At 40.9% G+C, this 19,934-nt stretch overlaps 1 protein-coding gene across 1 annotated transcript in view; it reads left to right on the top strand.

The window, feature by feature from the left end:
* The window catches only part of LOC309509726 (cadherin-7), a 159,194-nt gene that overhangs the window by 131,302 nt on the left and 7,958 nt on the right, over positions 1–19,934 (top strand). Inside the window, exons 9-10 of the mRNA XM_082184550.1 lie at positions 7,425–7,542; positions 18,777–19,028. Coding sequence (XP_082040676.1) covers positions 7,425–7,542; positions 18,777–19,028 — 370 coding nt within the window. The remainder of the gene's footprint in view (positions 1–7,424; positions 7,543–18,776; positions 19,029–19,934) is intronic.

Genomic DNA, 19,934 nt, shown 5'->3' with positions numbered 1-19,934 from the left:
GTATATGATGACAGAATTTTCATTTTAAAAGTGAACTTCTCCTTTAATATTTATTTTATAACCTGTGATACTTTTTTCAGGATTTTTGATTATTAAAAAGTTGTTTTAAAAAAGTCTTCACTATCACTTTTTATATATTTAACACATCCTTGCTGAATATTCCTGTTTTTTTCTGTATTTTTGATCAAATAAATGCAGGCTTGTAGAGCATAATAATAAACTTCTTTCAAAAACATTAAAAATAGTAATGGGTCCAGACTTTTACCGGTACTGTATGTACATATTAATCAAACTTTATCTAAGGTAATCTCTTTTTTGTTTAATGAAGATGTTATTGTTGTTGTTGTTATTTTGCTGTTTTATTCAATTTATTCACAGTTCCAGAATTCCACTTCAGTAGATGAGCATAAGTGCTTTTATATTGCATTGCTACCTTAAATATGCTATACACAAATCAAGTGGAAGAGAAAGACACGATCGCTACTGAGCAGAAAAAAATATATAAACTGATATTATTGGCGTAATGTCAGGGTATAATCTAATCATCAGCAGAATTTAGAAGATATACCCATAGATATGAGATCCTTTATTTGAAACATTTAAAAATGTTGTAGTGTGTTGGCTTTTTAACTTAGAATACAGACGTCTTGTCTTTTAATTTTGTAGCTTTTTTACTAGTCAGCTCCCGACGCGATGTTATTCATTGTACGCGCAAATTCAAAGCGTCGCGTCTGGGCACGTTAATGACGCTCGCGCTCTTTTAAACTCGTAATAAAGCGGTGAATGATTTTTCCAGAAATGACGCTGATCTACAGTACAAGTTTATATTTAGAATACATTGCAATCACTCCAAAATAGATGACGACAACTCACACACCTGCATCACGAGCTGTGCTTCTTTGTATGCTTATGCTTTTGCCTCGCAGCACCTGATGGATGCGTTCGTTACACATACTTTCAGAAGCCGGCACATTAATTGGTTTAACTGCAGTAATGTAACAGTCTATGGTTAAGATAAACATCGTCACTATTTTTAGTTAATTAATAATTATTGAAATAAATTGTAGATAGGACATTTGTACATTTTTTTTTTTTTTTTTTTTTTTTTTCCTCTGTCTGGGCCCCATCCCGCCAATCGGGCCCTAGGCACGTGCCTAGTTTGCCTTTGCGTTAATCCGGCTCTGAGCACACCTAAACACTGATCAGACGGGGCAAACGCTTGATTTCTTACAGAATTATGTGGTGATTAATTTATTTACCTCTCCATTTTCAGTCACTTTATGTGAAGAGTCACTGTTCACACGTTCTATTTGACAGTTATTTTAAATATGTTTAGAAAGCTAACATTTAAGAATTTATCGTGTAATGCTGTCCAGTTACTCAAACTGTACAAAGAATGCAGGATTAGGGATCCAGCGAAATTTTGTGCACCAAAAATATTCTGCCAAAAATGCAATTAAACATTATTTACAGTTTTCAGATGAAAGAGTTAAAAAAAAAGTCAGTTGAAAATACACATAAAAAATAAAACTTCATTATATTAAATAATAGAATGCTGATGGTTACATGTAGCTGGAATTTTTTTTTTTTTTTTTTTTACAGTCTATTAAACGTGATGACAAGGAAATTCAACAACATTCTGACAACAAGTGTGATATAACAAAAATCTCATTCTAGAATATTGCAAATTTCAGATGCGATTGTGAAATTACGTGATCATGTGTTCTGCCTATCATGTATCGGTATGAAAATTCAGAATGGGTCGTTTTTGTCCAGATTTTGTCCCTGATTTACAGTCTCTAGTTGCCTAAAGTCAGAGGCAGTCTGCAGGTTTAGAGCAGTCAGAGTTGATTGATTTCACAGAAAAGTGTGTAGGGAATGATGGATTTATATTCACATGTTTCTGCCTGAGTTTGTTTGGATCACCTTAAAAATCTGGTAGTGTTGTTTCTTGTGTGAATCCCAGTTTTTCTCAGTTTTGTCAAGTGTATGATGCCTAGGCCCGGTTTCACAGGCAGGGTTTAGATTAAACCAGGATTAGGCCTTAGTTTAATTAGGACATTTAAGTAACTTTTAGAAACATGCCTTAGAAAATCTTAAGACAAAACATTTTATTGCCCATGATATGAAGCCCTTTAAAGACATTACTTCAGAATACTGCAGCATCAAGCATGTAAAGTCTAAAAGCTATGAATGCATTGATCTGCAGTGATAATGGTCTGTCTCAAGCAAGTTCTCTTATGCTAAGTGTTCTCAGCTCCATTCACAGAGTAGAAGAGAGACAAGCCATCAACACTGATGTGCAGATTCTCCAAATGCCTTTTCTCTCAGTAAATAATAACTTATTTATAGCAAGGAATAGAGGATTTGTATATGTTTGATATTTTGTTTAATAACTAGTTTATGTGAAATTAGAATTGTACTGAATGAGAAATTTCAGCCTAAATTAGATATATCTCTGTACAAAATTGCATATCATGTAATGGGTAAGGAAATGTTATCATTGAGAGACATACATACATACAAATAAAGGAAGTGTACCTTATATGTGGGCCTTAGGCTCTATATACAATTAATAAACCACAATACTTGCACATAATTGTTTGTAGATACATGTTTCTTTTTTTCTTTTTCTTTTCTTTTGTTGGCGATTGAGTCTTTCCTGCCATTCAAATCCCCAGTCCTGCAATGACTCGTGTGCTATAATTTGTTCAGCATTATCTCGATCAGTGCCAAGTTGGCTGAATCATGCATCCTCTTTGTGAAAGGACAATGTCCTCATAAGTTAATTACAGTATTGATTCTTGTCTTAGACATAAAGATTTAGATCTTCTTAAAAAGATTCTCCTTCTGAGATCAGCCTCAAACTTCCAGCCAAATAACCACTTTGAGTTTGAACGATAAATGATGTCACAAAATCTAAATACCTGAAACTGTACAGCCTCAACAAGCAACATGGGTCATAACATATATTAAATAGCACATTCCACAAGCTCTTAAAACTTTAACTTTTTTTGGTTAAATGGTTAGTGAAAACAGATGCAGACATCTTGGATTCCAGGTCAGAATTGGTTGAGTCCAAGAATCGATTCAAAGACAAGCTGTTTTAAAAACTGGATGGACGCATGGTTAATTTTCATGAAGGCATATTTCACAGAAAATTTTAATTGATAGTGTCAGATATAATATTAAATAACATCAGTCAGATAAAAAATAGAATTTTTAGACTTTGCAAAGCTATTAAATTAAATCCAGTTACTACAGTTGACACCATACCACCATGCGTATCAAGCAGACAGAAGATGAATATAATTTCAACACAAAGTTAAATAAATCCAACGAGGCAAGATAGTCCAATTAGTGCAGAGAAACACACCTAACGTGAACGTGACTGAAGAGAGAATGAATGTGTGGGTTCAACTTGTATAGCATTCCTCTCATATAGCATATATAGCAATGGGGACAGACGGACGGCGATGAGGTCCCAGTGGCAAAGATGTAAAGTGTCCGCTGACGCTGACGCTGACCCAGAGCAGAACCGTGCTGACATCTGGGGGAGGACCGACAGAGCCAGAGCAGGAGAACCTGCAGGTGCAGACCAAGGGGTGGTGGAGCTGGAGCAGGAGCAGACAGGGGGTTGGTGGAGCTGGAGCAGACCGAGGGTTGGTGGAGCCGGTGCTGGAGAACCTGCAGGTGCAGACTGAGGGTTGGTGGAGCTGGAGCAGGAGAACCTGCAGGTGCAGACCAAGGGTTAGTGGAGCTGGTGCAGGAGAACCTGCAGGTGCAGACCGAGGGGTGGTGGAGCTGGAGCTGGAGCAGACCGAGGGTTGGTGGAGCTGGAGCAGGAAGAACCTGCAGGTGTAGACCGAGGGGTGGTGGAGCTGGAGCAGAAGCAGACCGAGGGTTGGTGGAGCTGGAGCAGGAGAACCTGCAGGTGCAGACGGAGGGTTGGTGGAGCTGGAACAGGAGAACCTGCAGGTGCAGACTGAGGGTTGGTGGAGCTGGAGCAGGAGAAACTGCAGGTGCAGACCGAGGGGTGGTGGAGCTGGAGCAGGAGCAGACCGAGGTTTGGTGGAGCTTGAGCAGGAGAACCCGCAGGTGCAGACTGAGGGTTGGTGGAGCTGGAACAGGAGAACCTGCAGGTGCAGACCGAGGGGTGGTGGAGCTGGAGCAGGAGCAGGCCGAGGGTTGGTGGAGCTGGAGCAGGAGCAGACCGAGGGTTGGTGGAGCTGGAGCAGGAGAACCTGCAGGTGCAGACCGAGGGTTGGTGGAGCTGGAGCAGGAGAACCTGCATGTGCAGACAGAGGGTTGGTGGAGCTGGAGCAGGAGAACCTGCAGGCGCAGACCAAGGGTTAGTGGAGCTGGTGCAGGAGAACCTGCAGGAGCAGACCAAGGGTTGTTGGAGCTGGAGCAGGAGAACCTGCAGGTACAGACCGAGGGTTGGTGGAGCTGGAGCAGGAGAACCTGCAGGTGCAGACCGAGGGTTGGTGGAGCTGGAACAGGAGAACCTGCAGGTGCAGACCGAGGGGTGGTGGAGCTGGAGCAGGAGCAGGCCGAGGGTTGGTGGAGCTGGAGCAGGAGCAGACCGAGGGTTGGTGGAGCTGGAGCAGGAGAACCTGCAGGTGCAGACCGAGGGTTGGTGGAGCTGGAGCAGGAGAACCTGCATGTGCAGACAGAGGGTTGGTGGAGCTGGAGCAGGAGAACCTGCAGGCGCAGACCAAGGGTTAGTGGAGCTGGTGCAGGAGAATCTGCAGGAGCAGACCGAGGGTTGGTGGAGCTGGAGCAGGAGAACCTGCAGGTACAGACCGAGGGTTGGTGGAGCTGGAGCAGGAGAACCTGCAGGTGCAGACCGAAGGGTGGTGGAGCTGGAGCAGGAGCAGGCCGAGGGTTGGTGGAGCTGGAGCAGGAGAAACTGCAGGTGCAGACCGAGGGGTGGTGGAGCTGGAGCAGGAGCAGACCGAGGTTTGGTGGAGCTTGAGCAGGAGAACCTGCAGGTGCAGACTGAGGGTTGGTGGAGCTGGAGCAGGAGAACCTGCAGGTGCAGACCGAGGGGTGGTGGAGCTGGAGCAGGAGCAGGCAGAGGGTTGTTGGAGCTGGAGCAGACCGAGGGTTGGTGGAGCTGGAGCAGGAGAACCTGCAGGTGCAGACCGAGGGTTGGTGGAGCTGGAGCAGGAGAACCTGCAGGTGTAGACAGAGGGTTGGTGGAGCTGGAGCAGGAGAACCTGCAGGTACAGACCGAGGGGTGGTGGAGCTGGAGCAGGAGAACCTGCAGGTGCAGACCGAGGGGTGGTGGAGCTGGAGCAGGAGCAGACCGAGGGCTATTGGAGCTAGTGCAGGAGAACCTGCTGGTGCAGACCGTGGGGTGGTGGAGCTGGAGCAGGAGCAGACCGAGGGTTGGTGGAGCTGGAGCAGGAGCAGACCGAAGGTTGGTGGAGCTGGAGCAGGAGAACCTGCAGGTGCAGACCGAGGGGTGGTGGAGCTGGAGCAGGAGAACCTGCAGGTGCAGACCGAGGTGTGGTGGAGCCGGTGCAGGAGAACCTGCAGGTGCAGACCGAGGGGTGGTGAAGCTGGAGCAGGAGCAGACCGAGGGTTGGTGGAGCTGAAGCAGGAGAACCTGCAGGTGCAGACCGAGGGGTGGTGGAGCTGGAGCAGGAGCAGGACGAGGGTTGGTGGAGCTGGAGCAGACCGAGGGTTGGTGGAGCTGGAGCAGGAGAATCTGCAGGTGCAGACCGAGGGTTGGTGGAGCTGGTGCAGAAGAACCTGCAGACGCAGACCGAGGGTTGGTGGAGCTGGTGCTGGAAAACCGGCAGGTGCAGTCTGATGGTTGATGGAGCCGGTGCAGGAGAACCTGCAGGCGCAGACCGAGGGTTGATGGAGCTGGTGCAGAAGAACCCGCAGGCGCAGACCGAGGGGTGGTTGAGCTGGAGCAGGAGAACCTGCAGGCACAGACCAAGGGTTAGTGGATCTGGTGCAGGAGAACCTGCAGGAGCAGACCAAGGGTTGGTGGAGCTGGAGCAGGAGAACCTGCAGGTACAGACCGAGGGGTGGTGGAGCTGGAGTAGGAGCAGGCCGAGGGTTGGTGGAGCTGGAGCAGGAGAACCTGGTGGTGCAGACCGAGGGGTGGTGGAGCTGGAGCAGGAGCAGACCGAGGTTTGGTGGAGCTTGAGCAGGAGAACCTGCAGGTGCAGACTGAGGGTTGGTGGAGCTGGAGCAGGAGAACCTGCAGGTGCAGACCGAGGGGTGGTGGAGCTGGAGCAGGACGAGGGTTGGTGGAGCTGGAGCAGACCGAGGGTTGGTGGAGCTGGAGCAGGAGAACCTGCAGGTGCAGACTGAGGGTTGGTGGAGCTGGAGCAGGAGAACCTGCAGGTGCAGACCGAGGGGTGGTGGAGCTGGAGCAGGAGAACCTGCAGGTGCAGACCAAGGGTTGGTGGAGCTGGAGCAGGAGAACCTGCAGGCGCAGACCAAGGGTTAGTGGAGCTGGTGCAGGAGAACCCGCAGGTGCAGACCGAGGGTTGGTGGAGCTGGTGCAGGAGAACCTGCAGTTTAGCTCTCCGCGCTACCAGGCGGCTCTTGGACGATCTATGGCTGCTTGTTCCCTTGGACGATCTATGGCTGCTCTGGTGACAGTGGAGAGGCATCTGTGGCTTAATTTGTGGGGCATCAAGAAGTACAACAAAGCAATCCTCCTAAATTCTGTCTCACCCGCTGGATTGTTCAGCGCTGCTGTTGAGATGGTAGTGAACAGAATTAGAGAAGCGCATTCTGCTTCATTCCAAGATCATTTCTGGCCGAGTGCAGGCTCCTCCTAGACCGTCTGAGCTCTGGGACGAGTTCTGGAGAGCAGAATGTGCAGCACCTCGAAGCTTTTCCCCGTTCTGCATTCCTTCTTCTCATTACTCTCTGCCATCCCTTTGTAGGGGTTAAGGTTAGGGACTATATTAGTTAACTAATGTAGGGAATAGTGAATGAGGGTATAGGGTGTGATTTTGGACACAGCCTCTGAGAGTCGACTTTGAGCACTGTTAATTCACAGTATATTTCGGTAGGCTATTTTCTCAAAAACTACAAATATTATTACCCAGAATGGATTGTTTTATATGGTATATTACAGTTTTAATGTAAATTTGTATGTTACATTCAGAATTTGGGTGGGGTTTTTTTACAGCAAGATTTTACAGTGTACATTATTGCAGTGAGTAGTCATCAAACGCTAAATATGCTAATAATAATAATGGCTACATAGAGTATTGTGATTAAATTGATGTACATGAAGATTGCATTATAATTAGATTTTCAGAAACCTGAAAACAACATGAAATTTCTTAGTTGTTTCTTTAACATTAATAATACATTTTGTCATTTAAACTCTCAACCTTGCTGTAGATTTTAACTATCTCTTTTTGTCTTCTTGTGGCTGATGATAGGTTATTCAGACGATCAGTGCTGTGGATAAAGACGAGCCTCCCAGTGGCCATCGTTTCTATTTCTCTTTCGCTTTCTCTGCCGTCAATAATAACAACTTCACCCTCAGGGATAATAAAGGTAAACTCTGCAAACCATGAGAGAGAATGACAGGTACTGTTTGTATGATGCAGCACTGTAACATTTATGAACATAAAATAAGATATTTCAAATTGCCATTTTCAGGACTGCTACAGGAGAATTGTGTAATTCCTGTGACACCAAACAGAATTGCAGGGTGTTATTCTTTTTTCTTTTTTGAGAGGGCAGGCTGTTAGGGTTAGAGAGAGAGAGAGGGCTGTTTGTTTGACAAAAGGGAACTATTTGCAATTGTGCTTGCTGGCAAAGAAAATAATTAATCTTTAATACAGTTTTATATGAACTGTATTTAAGTTCATACCTTAAATATGACCACAATTTTAATCCATTCTCGATTTTATAGTTCAGATTTCTTTCTTGTATATATGCAGAACATTGTCCTGGAATCTTCAGTCAGATAAATGTATGTGATTTTAGGATATGGATTAATTGAAGAACCGAGGTCAATTTTCATGTTAAGCCGAATCTCTAATTGCAGCCCTGCAAACACAACCCTGCTAATAAAGCTTTGCACAGGCAGATTAGATTTAAAATAATGTATTTAACCACTCTTTTCTGTGTAATTACAATCACTTCCACTTCCTAAGCTTTAAAGCTTGCAAAGAACTATAAATGTATTCTAAAAGGATCATAAAAGTAATCCAAACAACTTGTGTGTTTATTTCACGTCTTCTGCAGCTAAATTTATAACAAAAGTTGTTTTTCAGTAATAATCAGTGAGCTGTTAAACACACCAGCTAGAATTTTTTTGTTCTAAAAATGTTCTGAGAACATTATCTTGAAGTGTTCTAATAATGTTTTCAGCGGGTAGTTTTATTTTAGTTCCCAGAATGTTCTCATAAAAGGTAGGATAACATTCTCTAAAAACATTCTAAAAATGTTTAATGATAACATTGTTGGAACATTATTTGTCATGATTCTGCCATCTAGTCTTTAATTTTCCCTGGTCTTGAGGCAGGATCATGACAGACCCATGTTTTATGTGTAAGGCCGGTGACACACTGGCTGCGTGGCGTGAGCGTTGCGTTTCTGTTGCGTGTCAGCTGCGTGGCGTGTGCGTGGCGTTTTCCATGTCTTTGCACACCAGAAGCGTGTCTGACGCGGCGCTGCTGCTGCTAGGTGACATATTGGTGATATATTTGACACATGGGGAGAGAGTTGTGGAAGGCCTATACTTCATGTTAAACATAAATATATAGCAGCAAAGACAACGTCGGCAGTGTTGACGGCAATATAGGCTATAGAATATTTCGTTCTATTGTGCAGTATTTGAAAATCGATAATATTTTTTTAAATTGCATTTATATTTGCATTTATGTCGAACCCTAGACACTTTCAAACATCAAAATGACATTTATTAATATGTATTCGTGTCAAAATGTCATATAAACATCTTTTCCAATTCAATTTTGCTTGGAAACGCTTCCAAGACGCTTGCGTGTCGCGTAAAAAATAGGCGTCGGTTCTATTTCTAGCATACACGCGTTTTCCGCGCGGCTCGAGCCGCGCCTGAGACGCGCGTGTCACGCAGGCAGTGTGCAAGCTCTAACCTGTTAACATGGGAGCCGAAATAAAAACGGACACGCCACGCAGCTGAAACGCTCACGCCACGCATCCAGTGTGTCACCGGCCTAACCCCTCATTTACACAGCACACGTGTGCGGTGCATTACGTCTGCGACAAGGTTTTATTCCGTCCTCCACGCGGTGCCAACTCACACCAGGAGCATTTCAGAAGCGGAGCGACTGGATGCGCAAGACCACGTGATTTGCCTGTCCGACGTGGTTTTTCTTGATTTTTGAGTTTCTACCATACAGTCTATTTCTACCAAGGATATTGGTGTGTAATACGTTTGGGAGTTTGCACAGGGTGTTTATTTTGAATTTGACAATGTTTTTTTTACTTTTATTTTGTATTCCCGGTGCGACTTGGACGCGCGTCCGTCAAAAATAGACCTGGCGCCTATATTTAGCGAAGCGGCGCGGAGAGCCGCTTCTGGGAAGCTTCTGAAACGCGCCGCGTCGCGGCCGGTGTAAACACAAGCATTGACTAGAATGGGCGCGATCAGCTCCGGTAGCCGTGTCGCAGCCGTAATGCGCCGCAGACGTGTTCAGTGTAAATGAGGGGTAAGCACATGGCCATTTGTTTGGGCTGTGTGCTTGCGTTGTCTCATCATGTAACCCCGCCCACTTGTTACCCTCGTTTAGTCATCATTGCTTTACCCTTGTCACCTGTTTCCCTCATTAGTTTCTCCCTATTTAACCCCCTTGTGTTTGCTGTCCTGTGCTGATTCATTGTCATTCATTATGTGAAACCAACCGTGAGTAAACCTGTTGAAAGTCTTGTGAAGAGTTTGATCCTGTCTTAGCTGTTAGTTTGTTCAGTTTTCTGTCTGAGTGTTAGTGTAGTCTTGTTAGGATTATATAGGCGATCCTGTCTTGTTTTGCCCCCTCGTGGGTTTTGTTTTCCCTGTTTTTCTGTAATAAACGTAGTTCACTTGAATACTGTCTGCATTTGGGTTCATCTCCTTGCACCATCATAACATTATTCCCTAATGTTCTTATAACATTTTTAGCGGGTAGTTTTATTTAAGTTCCCAGAATGTTCTCCTTAAAGGTATAAATAACATTCTCTAAGAACACGCTAAAAATGTTTAATGATAACATTGTTGGAACATTATTCCCTAATGTTCTTATAACATTTTCAGTGGGTAGTTTTATTTAAGTTCCCAGAATGTTCTCCTTAAAGGTAGGAAAACCTTCTCTAAAACATTCTAAAAATGTATAATGATAACATTGTTAAAACATTATTCCCTAATGTTCTTATAACATTTTCATTGAGTAGTTTTATTAAGTTCCCAGAATGTTCTCCTTAAAGGTATAGATAACATTCTCTAAGAACACGCTAAAAATGTTTAATGATAACATTGTTGGAACATTATTCCTAATGTTCTTATAACATTTTTAGCGGGTAGTTTTATTTAAGTTCCCAGAATGTTCTCCTAAAAGGTAGGAAAACATTCTCTAAGAACATTCTAACAATGTTTTGTGATGACCTTCTATAAAGGTTTAATCATAACATTTTTAGAACATTATCCTTTTACATTCTTATAAAGTTTTTAGCAGGAAGTTTTATTTTTATTCTTAGAATGTTCTTCTAAAAGTTAGGATAACATTCTCTAAAAATACTCTTAAAAATACTAAACATTCTTATAAAGTTTTTAGTGGGAAGTTTTATTTTTGTTCCCAAAATGTTCTCTTAAACATAAAAAATGCTTAGCTTTAACATTGTTAAAACATACTATTTTATTAATCTCAAAAATAAAACACAAATCGAACAGGTTTATTAATGGCATCCACATAAATTATTAGAAGTTCTGCGTACAGTAGATGTCCAACATTACATGAAGAACTCAGTAAAGTCCAATGTGCAATCACACGTCTTGACTGCTGTGTTTGCTCAGAGCGCTCATCATCAGTCTTTGCCTGTCTTGGTTCTTGCAGAAAAATAATAGTCATTTGCATTAATGGGTGTTCTACTGTTCTTCTCTTCTAGTTTTTCAGCTGCTCTCCCAGTTAGCAGAATTGAGCTCCTTTCTCTGTGTGCATGGTAGAGTTTTTCCTCATAGCCTATAAAAGAAGATCATGCAACAGTGTAAACAGAAAGAATACAAATACATATTAAGATCACAAGCAATATTGACTTTGAAAACTTTCAAAATTAGCCAGCCTGATTATTAATCAGAAATTATGTAAAGATTAATTTATTGAAAGTATAAATATGATACCTTATGAGTATCTATTTTGTTTCTGTAATTTAAAACATATACTTAATCCATTATATACATGTTAATAACACAACTATAGGCTAAATTATGTGAACAAACTACAAACTTGGCTTGAAAAGTGTGAACCTTGAACTCAGGTCGCCTTGAGCACAGCTGCAGCATGTCACAGCACTGCCCACGAGGCTTTTGTTCTGACGTAACAGCTCATTTTCATCAGTTATATTGTCTATGGATTGTTACATTTCTTACAGATTTCTGCTTGTTTTAAATCAGATACAGATAAAGTAGCACCGCATTTGAATGCATTGGTGATAGAACAATTTCTAGTGTGATTTAATCATACCTGTGTATCGTCTCTTTTGCTATTAGCTAAGCTGTACGTTTTAGTTACTTCAAAAGCAGAAAGAAATATATGCTATAACTTCTGTTTCTACGCCATTTCTTATTGAGAAATCACAGGACAGTGTTGACTAACTTTCTGTGCTCCAGTAGGTTTCTGTGTGTGCACAATCTGCACGTTAAATGTGAGCTACTGTAAATATGAAAGCTTGTTTCCGCCATGGAATACAATTTTTAAAAAAGGTAATTGCGACACAATTCAAACTTTTTTTTCTCAGAAGTGCGAGATATAAAATCGCAATTGGCTGTTTGAAAGTCAGAATCACAGGATAAATTAGAAAATCTGAGAAAAAAAGCAATTCTGGCTTTTTTTTTTTTTGGGGGGGGGGCTTTTCTCAGAAGTGTGAGATATAAAGTTACAATTGCAAGTTATCAAGTTCAATAGGCCCTTATCTCATTTCCTGGTTTCGTAACGTTCAAAATCGCCAAGCAGTGTACTCGCACTTCCGGTGGTTACTTAGTTACACCTTTAGATGAAAAGTAGGTCAGTAAACTTAAATAAAAGCGCGATATAGACCAGTGTCTGTCAATATTAAACCGCATAAAGACCATTTAAATAGGAATCGTGCATGTTCTGTGTGTCTCTGTGAATGAATGGCACAGACGCGCTGTTTCATTTACCACACACACACACACACTGAGGCACGCATGACACTCTCGATGTTTTCAGCCTATATGAGGACATTAATGCACTTCATCAACACAGCCGCTCTGAGAGTCACTTCAGCAGCATTTTAGCTTCATTTGAGAAAAACTATCATATCATAAAACACAGAGAGACTCAAAGGTCTACACGGCAAGCCGTCAAAATAAAAGTTTGGTTTAACCTTTGAAGAAAGTTTTGTTTAAATCATTACATTTTAAATAATTAGTTATAGCAATTTAATTAAACCATTAAAATGGAATCAAGAAAAAAAAAAAAAAATACTTTTGGGAGATGCGAGAGCGAAGTAGTCCAGTGATAATTAACAGGCAGCCATGGTTAATGCAATTTGCAAAGACCCGCCCCCTTTAGTTACTGTTGCTATGTCCAACAAGCCATGGTGCTCTCACGCCACACATCATGTTGTCACGCAATTAAAAATACATTGCGGATCAAAGAAAAAACAGTCTAAACGCAGAGACAAGACAGAGCAGGTTACTTTTGATATGAAACAAAGTCTCAACGTTTAATTTGTGTAATTTTTGTAAAAAAGAAATTTTTGTAAAATAGAAATGTAAAAAATAAATACCTGTCAATCAAACTCCCTCGAAGGGTGAATTCTGAGGGGAGTAAAAAAGCCAGCTCACAATTCTGATATTTTCTTGCAATTGTGTGTTCCTGCCTCACAATAAAAAAAAACAAAAAAAAAACTGTCATTTTACTGATGGAAACAGACAGTAAAAAATGTGGACTTCAACAATTTCTTATTCTGTAGCTCCCTGAGGGATTTTTTTGATAAGTCCATAAAAATGCATCCATCCATGATAAAAGTAATCCACACGGCTCTGGCAGGTTAATAAAGGCGAAAGGTGAAGCGAAGTGATGCGTTCGTGTAAGAAACATATCCATATTTATAACTTTATCGACTTAAATAACTAGCTTCCGGCAGACAGCCATATGCAAGTCAAATGATGCCCAAAGAGTAACTCTTGTCGATGTACGACGTAAGAGTCTCTCGCCGTTCAAACGAACAGGGCTAGGCAATAAATTCAAGCTCCTCCCACATTTCTCTTTAAAAATTCTCGTTTTAGACTTCTAATTCATGCCTGGTGTTTAGTTTTTCTCCATCCTCTTCGTTCTTCAATACGTTGTGCGTCAGGTCAGTTTCTCACTTACTCTTTCGCTGTAAATTGATGCGTACGGCCGTCTGTCGGAAGCTAGTTATTTTACTCGCTAAAGTTTTAAATATGTATATATTTCTTACACAAATGCATCGCTTCACTTCAGAAGGCCTTTATTAAAAACACATCAACACACAATTTTTAAAGTGTGTTAATGTGTGTTAACAGACTATTGATCTGGGTGACATAGGACCATTTTTTATGTGTTCCTTAAGTGTTATATAAATCTGGAGAACCCTTACTAACATTAACCATGGTTTTGCTACACTAACTAAATGGTAATAAATTATTGTAATCAATCCACCATATCCATATCAAGAAGACAGGTAAAATATTGTCTGGAGGGTTTGAACCAGTGTGCCTTTGAGCAGAGTTTACATGTTCTGCCTCTATTTCACGTGTATTTTACTATGACAATAGGCTAACCGTTACTCACCGCAACTGAAGATCGTGTGGCTGGATAATATTTATTCCCCAAACTCCTGGATAATGAGGTAAACACACACATACAGCAATATTATTAGCTATTTGTATTTACTTACTAAAAGAGACATTTGCAAAAGCTTGCAAAATTTTACTCACCAGCTTAAAAACATATTATGATGACTCATCATTTTGACGGATCGGTAGGCCGATATCCCGCGATCAACAATATTCAAAAGCCTAGTTTGCATAGTGTGGTTCGAGTTCCTCTCTGTATAAAGACACAATGTTCAGTTCACTCATTGTAAAGCTCCTATGCTGAGTTTTATTTTATTTTTTATCAAAAACTAAGTTAGCTGACAATATTTACACATGCTTAGCCTGAAACATTTACATAATATCGAAATTGCTCTAATCGCATTTAACATTAGATTCTCAATTTAACACACTATATTTTGATGTAGCAGAATGTATTTTTATATAAAATAAAGTTATTTACCTTCCGCAGATTGCAATATGTCCGTTACACGTACGTTGTTAAAATTCGTTGTCCATTTACATCCCGCAACTCGCTCAAAATAAAAATGTAACAGTACGATGCAAAAAATCCATGTTTTAAACAATGTAAAAGCCACAGAACTGAAGGAGTGTGTAGGCTACTGAAGATCCCGAGCAGCACACACACACACACACACACACACACACACACACACACTCACTCACTCACTCACTCCAACAGACGAATATTCAAACTTGACCAGTAAAAGGCGCGCATAGCTGTCATTGGCCAGATTCCTGGATGACAGTCTGAATAACCAATCATGCTCAAAACAACTCGAAGAGACAGCCAATAATGTGGTAACATTGCAATTACAGGAAAAGATGACATGTTTTAAAAGAAAGAATATGAAAAAATTTACACTTGCTATTTATTTAGTTGTATTTGTAAGCTGGCTGTTATATTTAATCAATTGGTTAAATGGTGTCTTCATTGCAGTGCATGATTAAAAATTAAACTTACAATAACATATAAATAATAATAATAAATAACATAAATAATATATACCATATATAACAACATATATTTACCACTGCTCTGCCAAACAGCAATTTAAAAGAGCAAACATATTTTATATTAAACAGAGCAAACATTGCATATGTAGGCTATTCATATAAAATTCTGTATACCTACCTACATGAAAAACTAATGGATTGGTGTCATGGTGACATTAGAGTTACATTCATGTGACCCATAATGATCCTTTTGCACTTTAACAAAATATTGACCTTTCCTTTAGAAACACTCTTATGCCTAATAATGTCAACTTGCTTTTCACCCTGTGTGGCACTGTTACACAACCTGTTGGTTTAGGGTAAATCCTCTGTCCAACACAACACTTTGCTAACATTGGCATAATTATATACAAGCCCACTAAACATTGGACGTCGGATAGACGTGCAGATCATGTCTATATTGGGTCCGTCGGTCCATGACCAATTCTGGACATCTATTCGACGTCCAAACTAGGTCCACTATTTGGACGTCCAACCATGACCCAACTTGGACGTCATATAGACGTTCAACATTGGACCTTTGAACTGGGTAATTTTTTTCGACGTCCAAACTAGGTCCACTATTTGGACGTCCAACCATGACCCAACTTGGACGTCATATAGACGTTAAACATTGGACCTTTGAACTGGGTAATTTTTTTCGACGTCCAAACTAGGTCCACTATTTGGACGTCCAACCATGACCCAACTTGGACGTCATATAGACGTTCAACATTGGACCTTTGAACTGGGTAATTTTTTTCGACGTCCAAACTAGGTCCACTATTTGGACGTCCAACCATGACCCAACTTGGACGTCATATTGACGTTCAACATTGGACCTTTGAACTGGGTAATTTTTTTCGACGTCCAAACTAGGTCCACTATTTGGACGTCCAACCATGACCCAACTTGGACGTCATATTTACGTTCAACATTGGACCTGAACTGGGTAATTTTTGGGACGTCTATGACAGGTGCAGGAAATTTACATGATTATTATAATTTTTTTAATTTACAAATGAAGAGCTCTTTTCCAAAACGCGAGTTTGTCGTGTCATTTTGCTGTGTAATGAACCTATTCACTGCTCCATCCACGTTTCCAAATCGCTATATTTAAAATGTAATATATTTTTAAAATATTTAAAATATTATATTTAAAATATTTTAAATGTACTGCAAGATGCTCGTGATCCAAGCGCCGAACCTATTTTTACCCTAAACGCGATAATCATAAATTATATCACTCTCTCTGTAGCTCAAACAGTAGAGCGTTGGCACGTGGAGCAGATGATCATGAGTTCGAATCCCAGGTAAAGCAAAGTGTGTGTGTGTGTGTGTGTGTGTGTGTGTGTGTGTGTGTGTGTGTGTGTGTGTGTGTGTGTGTGTGTGTGTGTGTGTGTGTGTGTGTGTGTGTGTGTAAGAAGCCGCTGTTTTGTTTGAGAGCACTGAGCGCGATTTATTGTAAACAAACTTTTGTGGATGGACGTCGAAAAATGACGTGCGGAAGACGTCGAAAAATGACGTGCGGAAGACGTCGAAAAAAGACGTCGCCTGGCGTTACAAAACAACCCCTTCAATGGACCAAATTTGGACGTCCAAAAATTACATGAAAATGACGTCACTACGACGTCACATTGCGCAGTGGGAAGTTGCAACATATACCTCGGGTTTCACAGGCAAGGTTTAAGCCTGTAGTCCCAGACTAAAATGCACGTTTGAGCTGTTTTACCTGAAAGCAACTTGCACTGACATATCTTAAAATATGTCAGTGGCAGTGCCATTGTTTTGTCTCAAGATGCACACCAGTAATGTTTATTTTTTTATTTTTTCTAAGGCACATTTTTAAAAGCAAATTAAATGCACTAAGGCCTAATCCTGGCTTAATCTAAACTCTGTGAAACCGGGTCTGGGTTAGAAATTAAGGGTTAAGGTTAACCCTAACTCTAACCCTAACCCTTGTCTACAGACTTTTATTTAACAGCATGGATACTCCAAGGTGTTGACTGCAGTGGTTAGGCCTTTAGCGTTGATACAGGACGAATAACTTCTCACTGTGACAGTCTGTAATGTATTTTAGCAAAGAAACAGTGAGAAACATTGTGGAATACCACTATACTTAGGTATTCAGCAGTGACAATGAAGTAAGCTAATGCCTGCACAAAATATGATAGCATTATAATATAACAATATAATATGTGATGATTACAGTGGCTTCATTAAACTTCATACAAACTTCCCAGGAGGACTTAAACGCACCATATGTTCCATCGTGAACCCTGTTGGCCTGCTGTCTGACCAGCAAGCTCAATTTAACAATAATTGTGTAGTTTGATTACTAAATGTTACATTTAAAATGTTCTAGTTGTGTTAACACGTCACATTACAAGAACGTTTTATAAAAAACACTCATCATCTCAGGTCTCAGTGATATCCTCAAAACATTTTACGAACGTTGATTTGATAATGTTCCTCCTCTGTTATTATGGAACATAGTGCCAATGTTTTACTGAGAACATTATATAATCTGTTATCTCAACAACATCCTCAAAACATCCTCAAAATGTTACATTTAAAATGTTCTAGTTGTGTTAACACGTCACATTACAAGAACGTTTTATAAAGAACATTCAACATCTCATCTTCCTAATGTGACAGAGAGAATGTTCTTCTTTTGTTATCATGAAACATTGGGACAATGTTATATTGAGATCATTGTACAAACTTTAACTTTAACAACATTCCCAAAATATGCTCAAAATGTTGCAAGTAAAATGTTCTTCTTTTATTATCATGAAACATTGGGACAATGTTATATTGAGATCATTGTACAAACTTGTTACCTCAGAAACATTCCCAAAACAGCCTTTGAATGTTGCAGTTAAAATGTTATATCTTAGTTTACATTTAACGTTATAGGAACATTTTTTTAAATGAGAAAACATCCTTAAAATATTTGTTAAACATTACATTCAAATGTTTTCTTCAGAACATTAACCAAACTTGTAGGGAATGTTAGCCAAAGTTCTAAGAACGTTCCCTGCTAGCTGGGACTGTCATCGTTCAAGGTAATGATGAACAGATGAAGGGATTCACTGCAATCTTTTAATCCAAATAAACGAAACAATCCATGAAGAACACGAGTAACAAAGAATAGTGTAACAGCTCATTCTTAAACAAGACAAGACAATACCGGACAAAGAACAGAACCAAACTCATGACTGAAATACACAGGGGATAATGAGGAGTGCAGGAGAACACAGTCTCTGACTATAGGAACAAATGAGGAACTAATCATAAAGCATGGAAGAACAGATCAGGGAAACAGGAACCAAAGGAAACTGAACAGAATATCAAAGTGCAGAAAGCTGAACATAACCATGACATTAATCTCTCATCCTCGTTCAACAGAGACGGGAGAGGGTTGTAGTTGAGGACGTAAGCAGGTGGAGTGGAGTCCACGTTTGCTCATATTTTCTATATACATATTTTCCTCTCTTTTTCATGAAGCAAAAACAGTTTTAATGAAGTGATCGGGTTTTCCCATCTTCCAACTCTTCATCCATCCATCCCTTCATTCAGAGATTCATTCATCTTCCAATCCTCGGTTTGGTGTCAGGTGACCGGTCTTGATCCAGTCTAACACTTCTGACATGTTAATGAGTCTAACAATTAATTTCACATTCTTACCCTAGACCCTTGACCCTTGACCTTTGCCCGTCCCTCTCAGATAACACCGCCTCAGTGCTGACCAAGCGAGCTGGTTTCCAGAGGCGAGAGCAGTCTCTGTACTGGTTACCAGTGCTGATCGTGGACAGTGGCAGGCCGGCGTTGAGCAGCACCAACACTCTCTCGGTCCGCGTGTGTCAGTGTGATGCGGACGGGGTTCCTGAGGCGTGTGGATCCGTGGCCTTCTCTCTCCCAGCGGGTCTGAGCACTGGAGCTCTGCTCGCTGTACTGGCCTGCATCGTCACACTGCTGGGTAAGACTGCCAGAGCACAAGATTGCTCACACTTCATCTAGTGACGGGTGTATGCTGTTACTCTCTGTTGTCTTCTCCTGTACTGTAGATTTGCTTTCCCTCTGTATACACAAACATTTTCACACACGTGTGTCATAGAGCTAGGATGGAAGGAAAACAGTCTTATTTTTTTATTTGAACACTACCAGTCAAACGTTTCCAAAGTCCTACTTCTACAGTAGAGTCCCACACGAAGCACTTGTTGGCTGCAGTTCCTTTTTCATTTACTAAATAAATAAATAAAAGTTCAGTTTTGTAAAGAAACCCATACTTAAAAACATACTTAAAAAGCCTATAGATCATCTTTCTATCACCTATAGATCTTTTACTGTCTGCAGTCTTCCCTCAGTAACTGCCCATTGCTTTGAGAATTTGTAAAAGTAACATTCTGTTTGAATACTGAACTCAACACTGTGAGCCTGCGTGACTAACCCAAATCTGAACCAAACACTGTAAGCACTGTGAGGTTGAGTTGTGAAGTACTCATGTCTTTTGGCAAGTATAGGGAGATTGGGTAATGCCCTGTGGCATCAGACTCATCTTTGATAATGAAATCCATCCTCTGTTGCAGAGCTTCAGGTCATGGATGAGTTTGTGTACCAGCCTCATTATAAGTGCTGACTCCTTCATTGCCTCTCTACCTAACAATTATTTCCAGCACCTATTTTCCTAATGTAAATCTTTCGCTGCTCCTTTATTTACTACATTGAATGAATTCTTGTTACTGTGCCATCTTCTCTATTTACACAATATGGTAGAATCTCCAATAACAAGGGCACTTTCGACAGGATTCTCTGTTGGTGTGTCGAGTCAGGAGAACCGCTTCTAATCTGCCACTGTTATCGTTTTTTCAACCATTTTATGTAT

This window comes from Leuciscus leuciscus, assembly GCF_965113295.1.
Source record: "Leuciscus leuciscus genome assembly, chromosome: 11".
Lineage (NCBI taxonomy): Eukaryota > Metazoa > Chordata > Actinopteri > Cypriniformes > Leuciscidae > Leuciscus > Leuciscus leuciscus.
The sequence above is the reverse complement of the archived record's forward strand: the minus strand, read 5'-3'. Positions and strand labels throughout refer to the sequence as shown.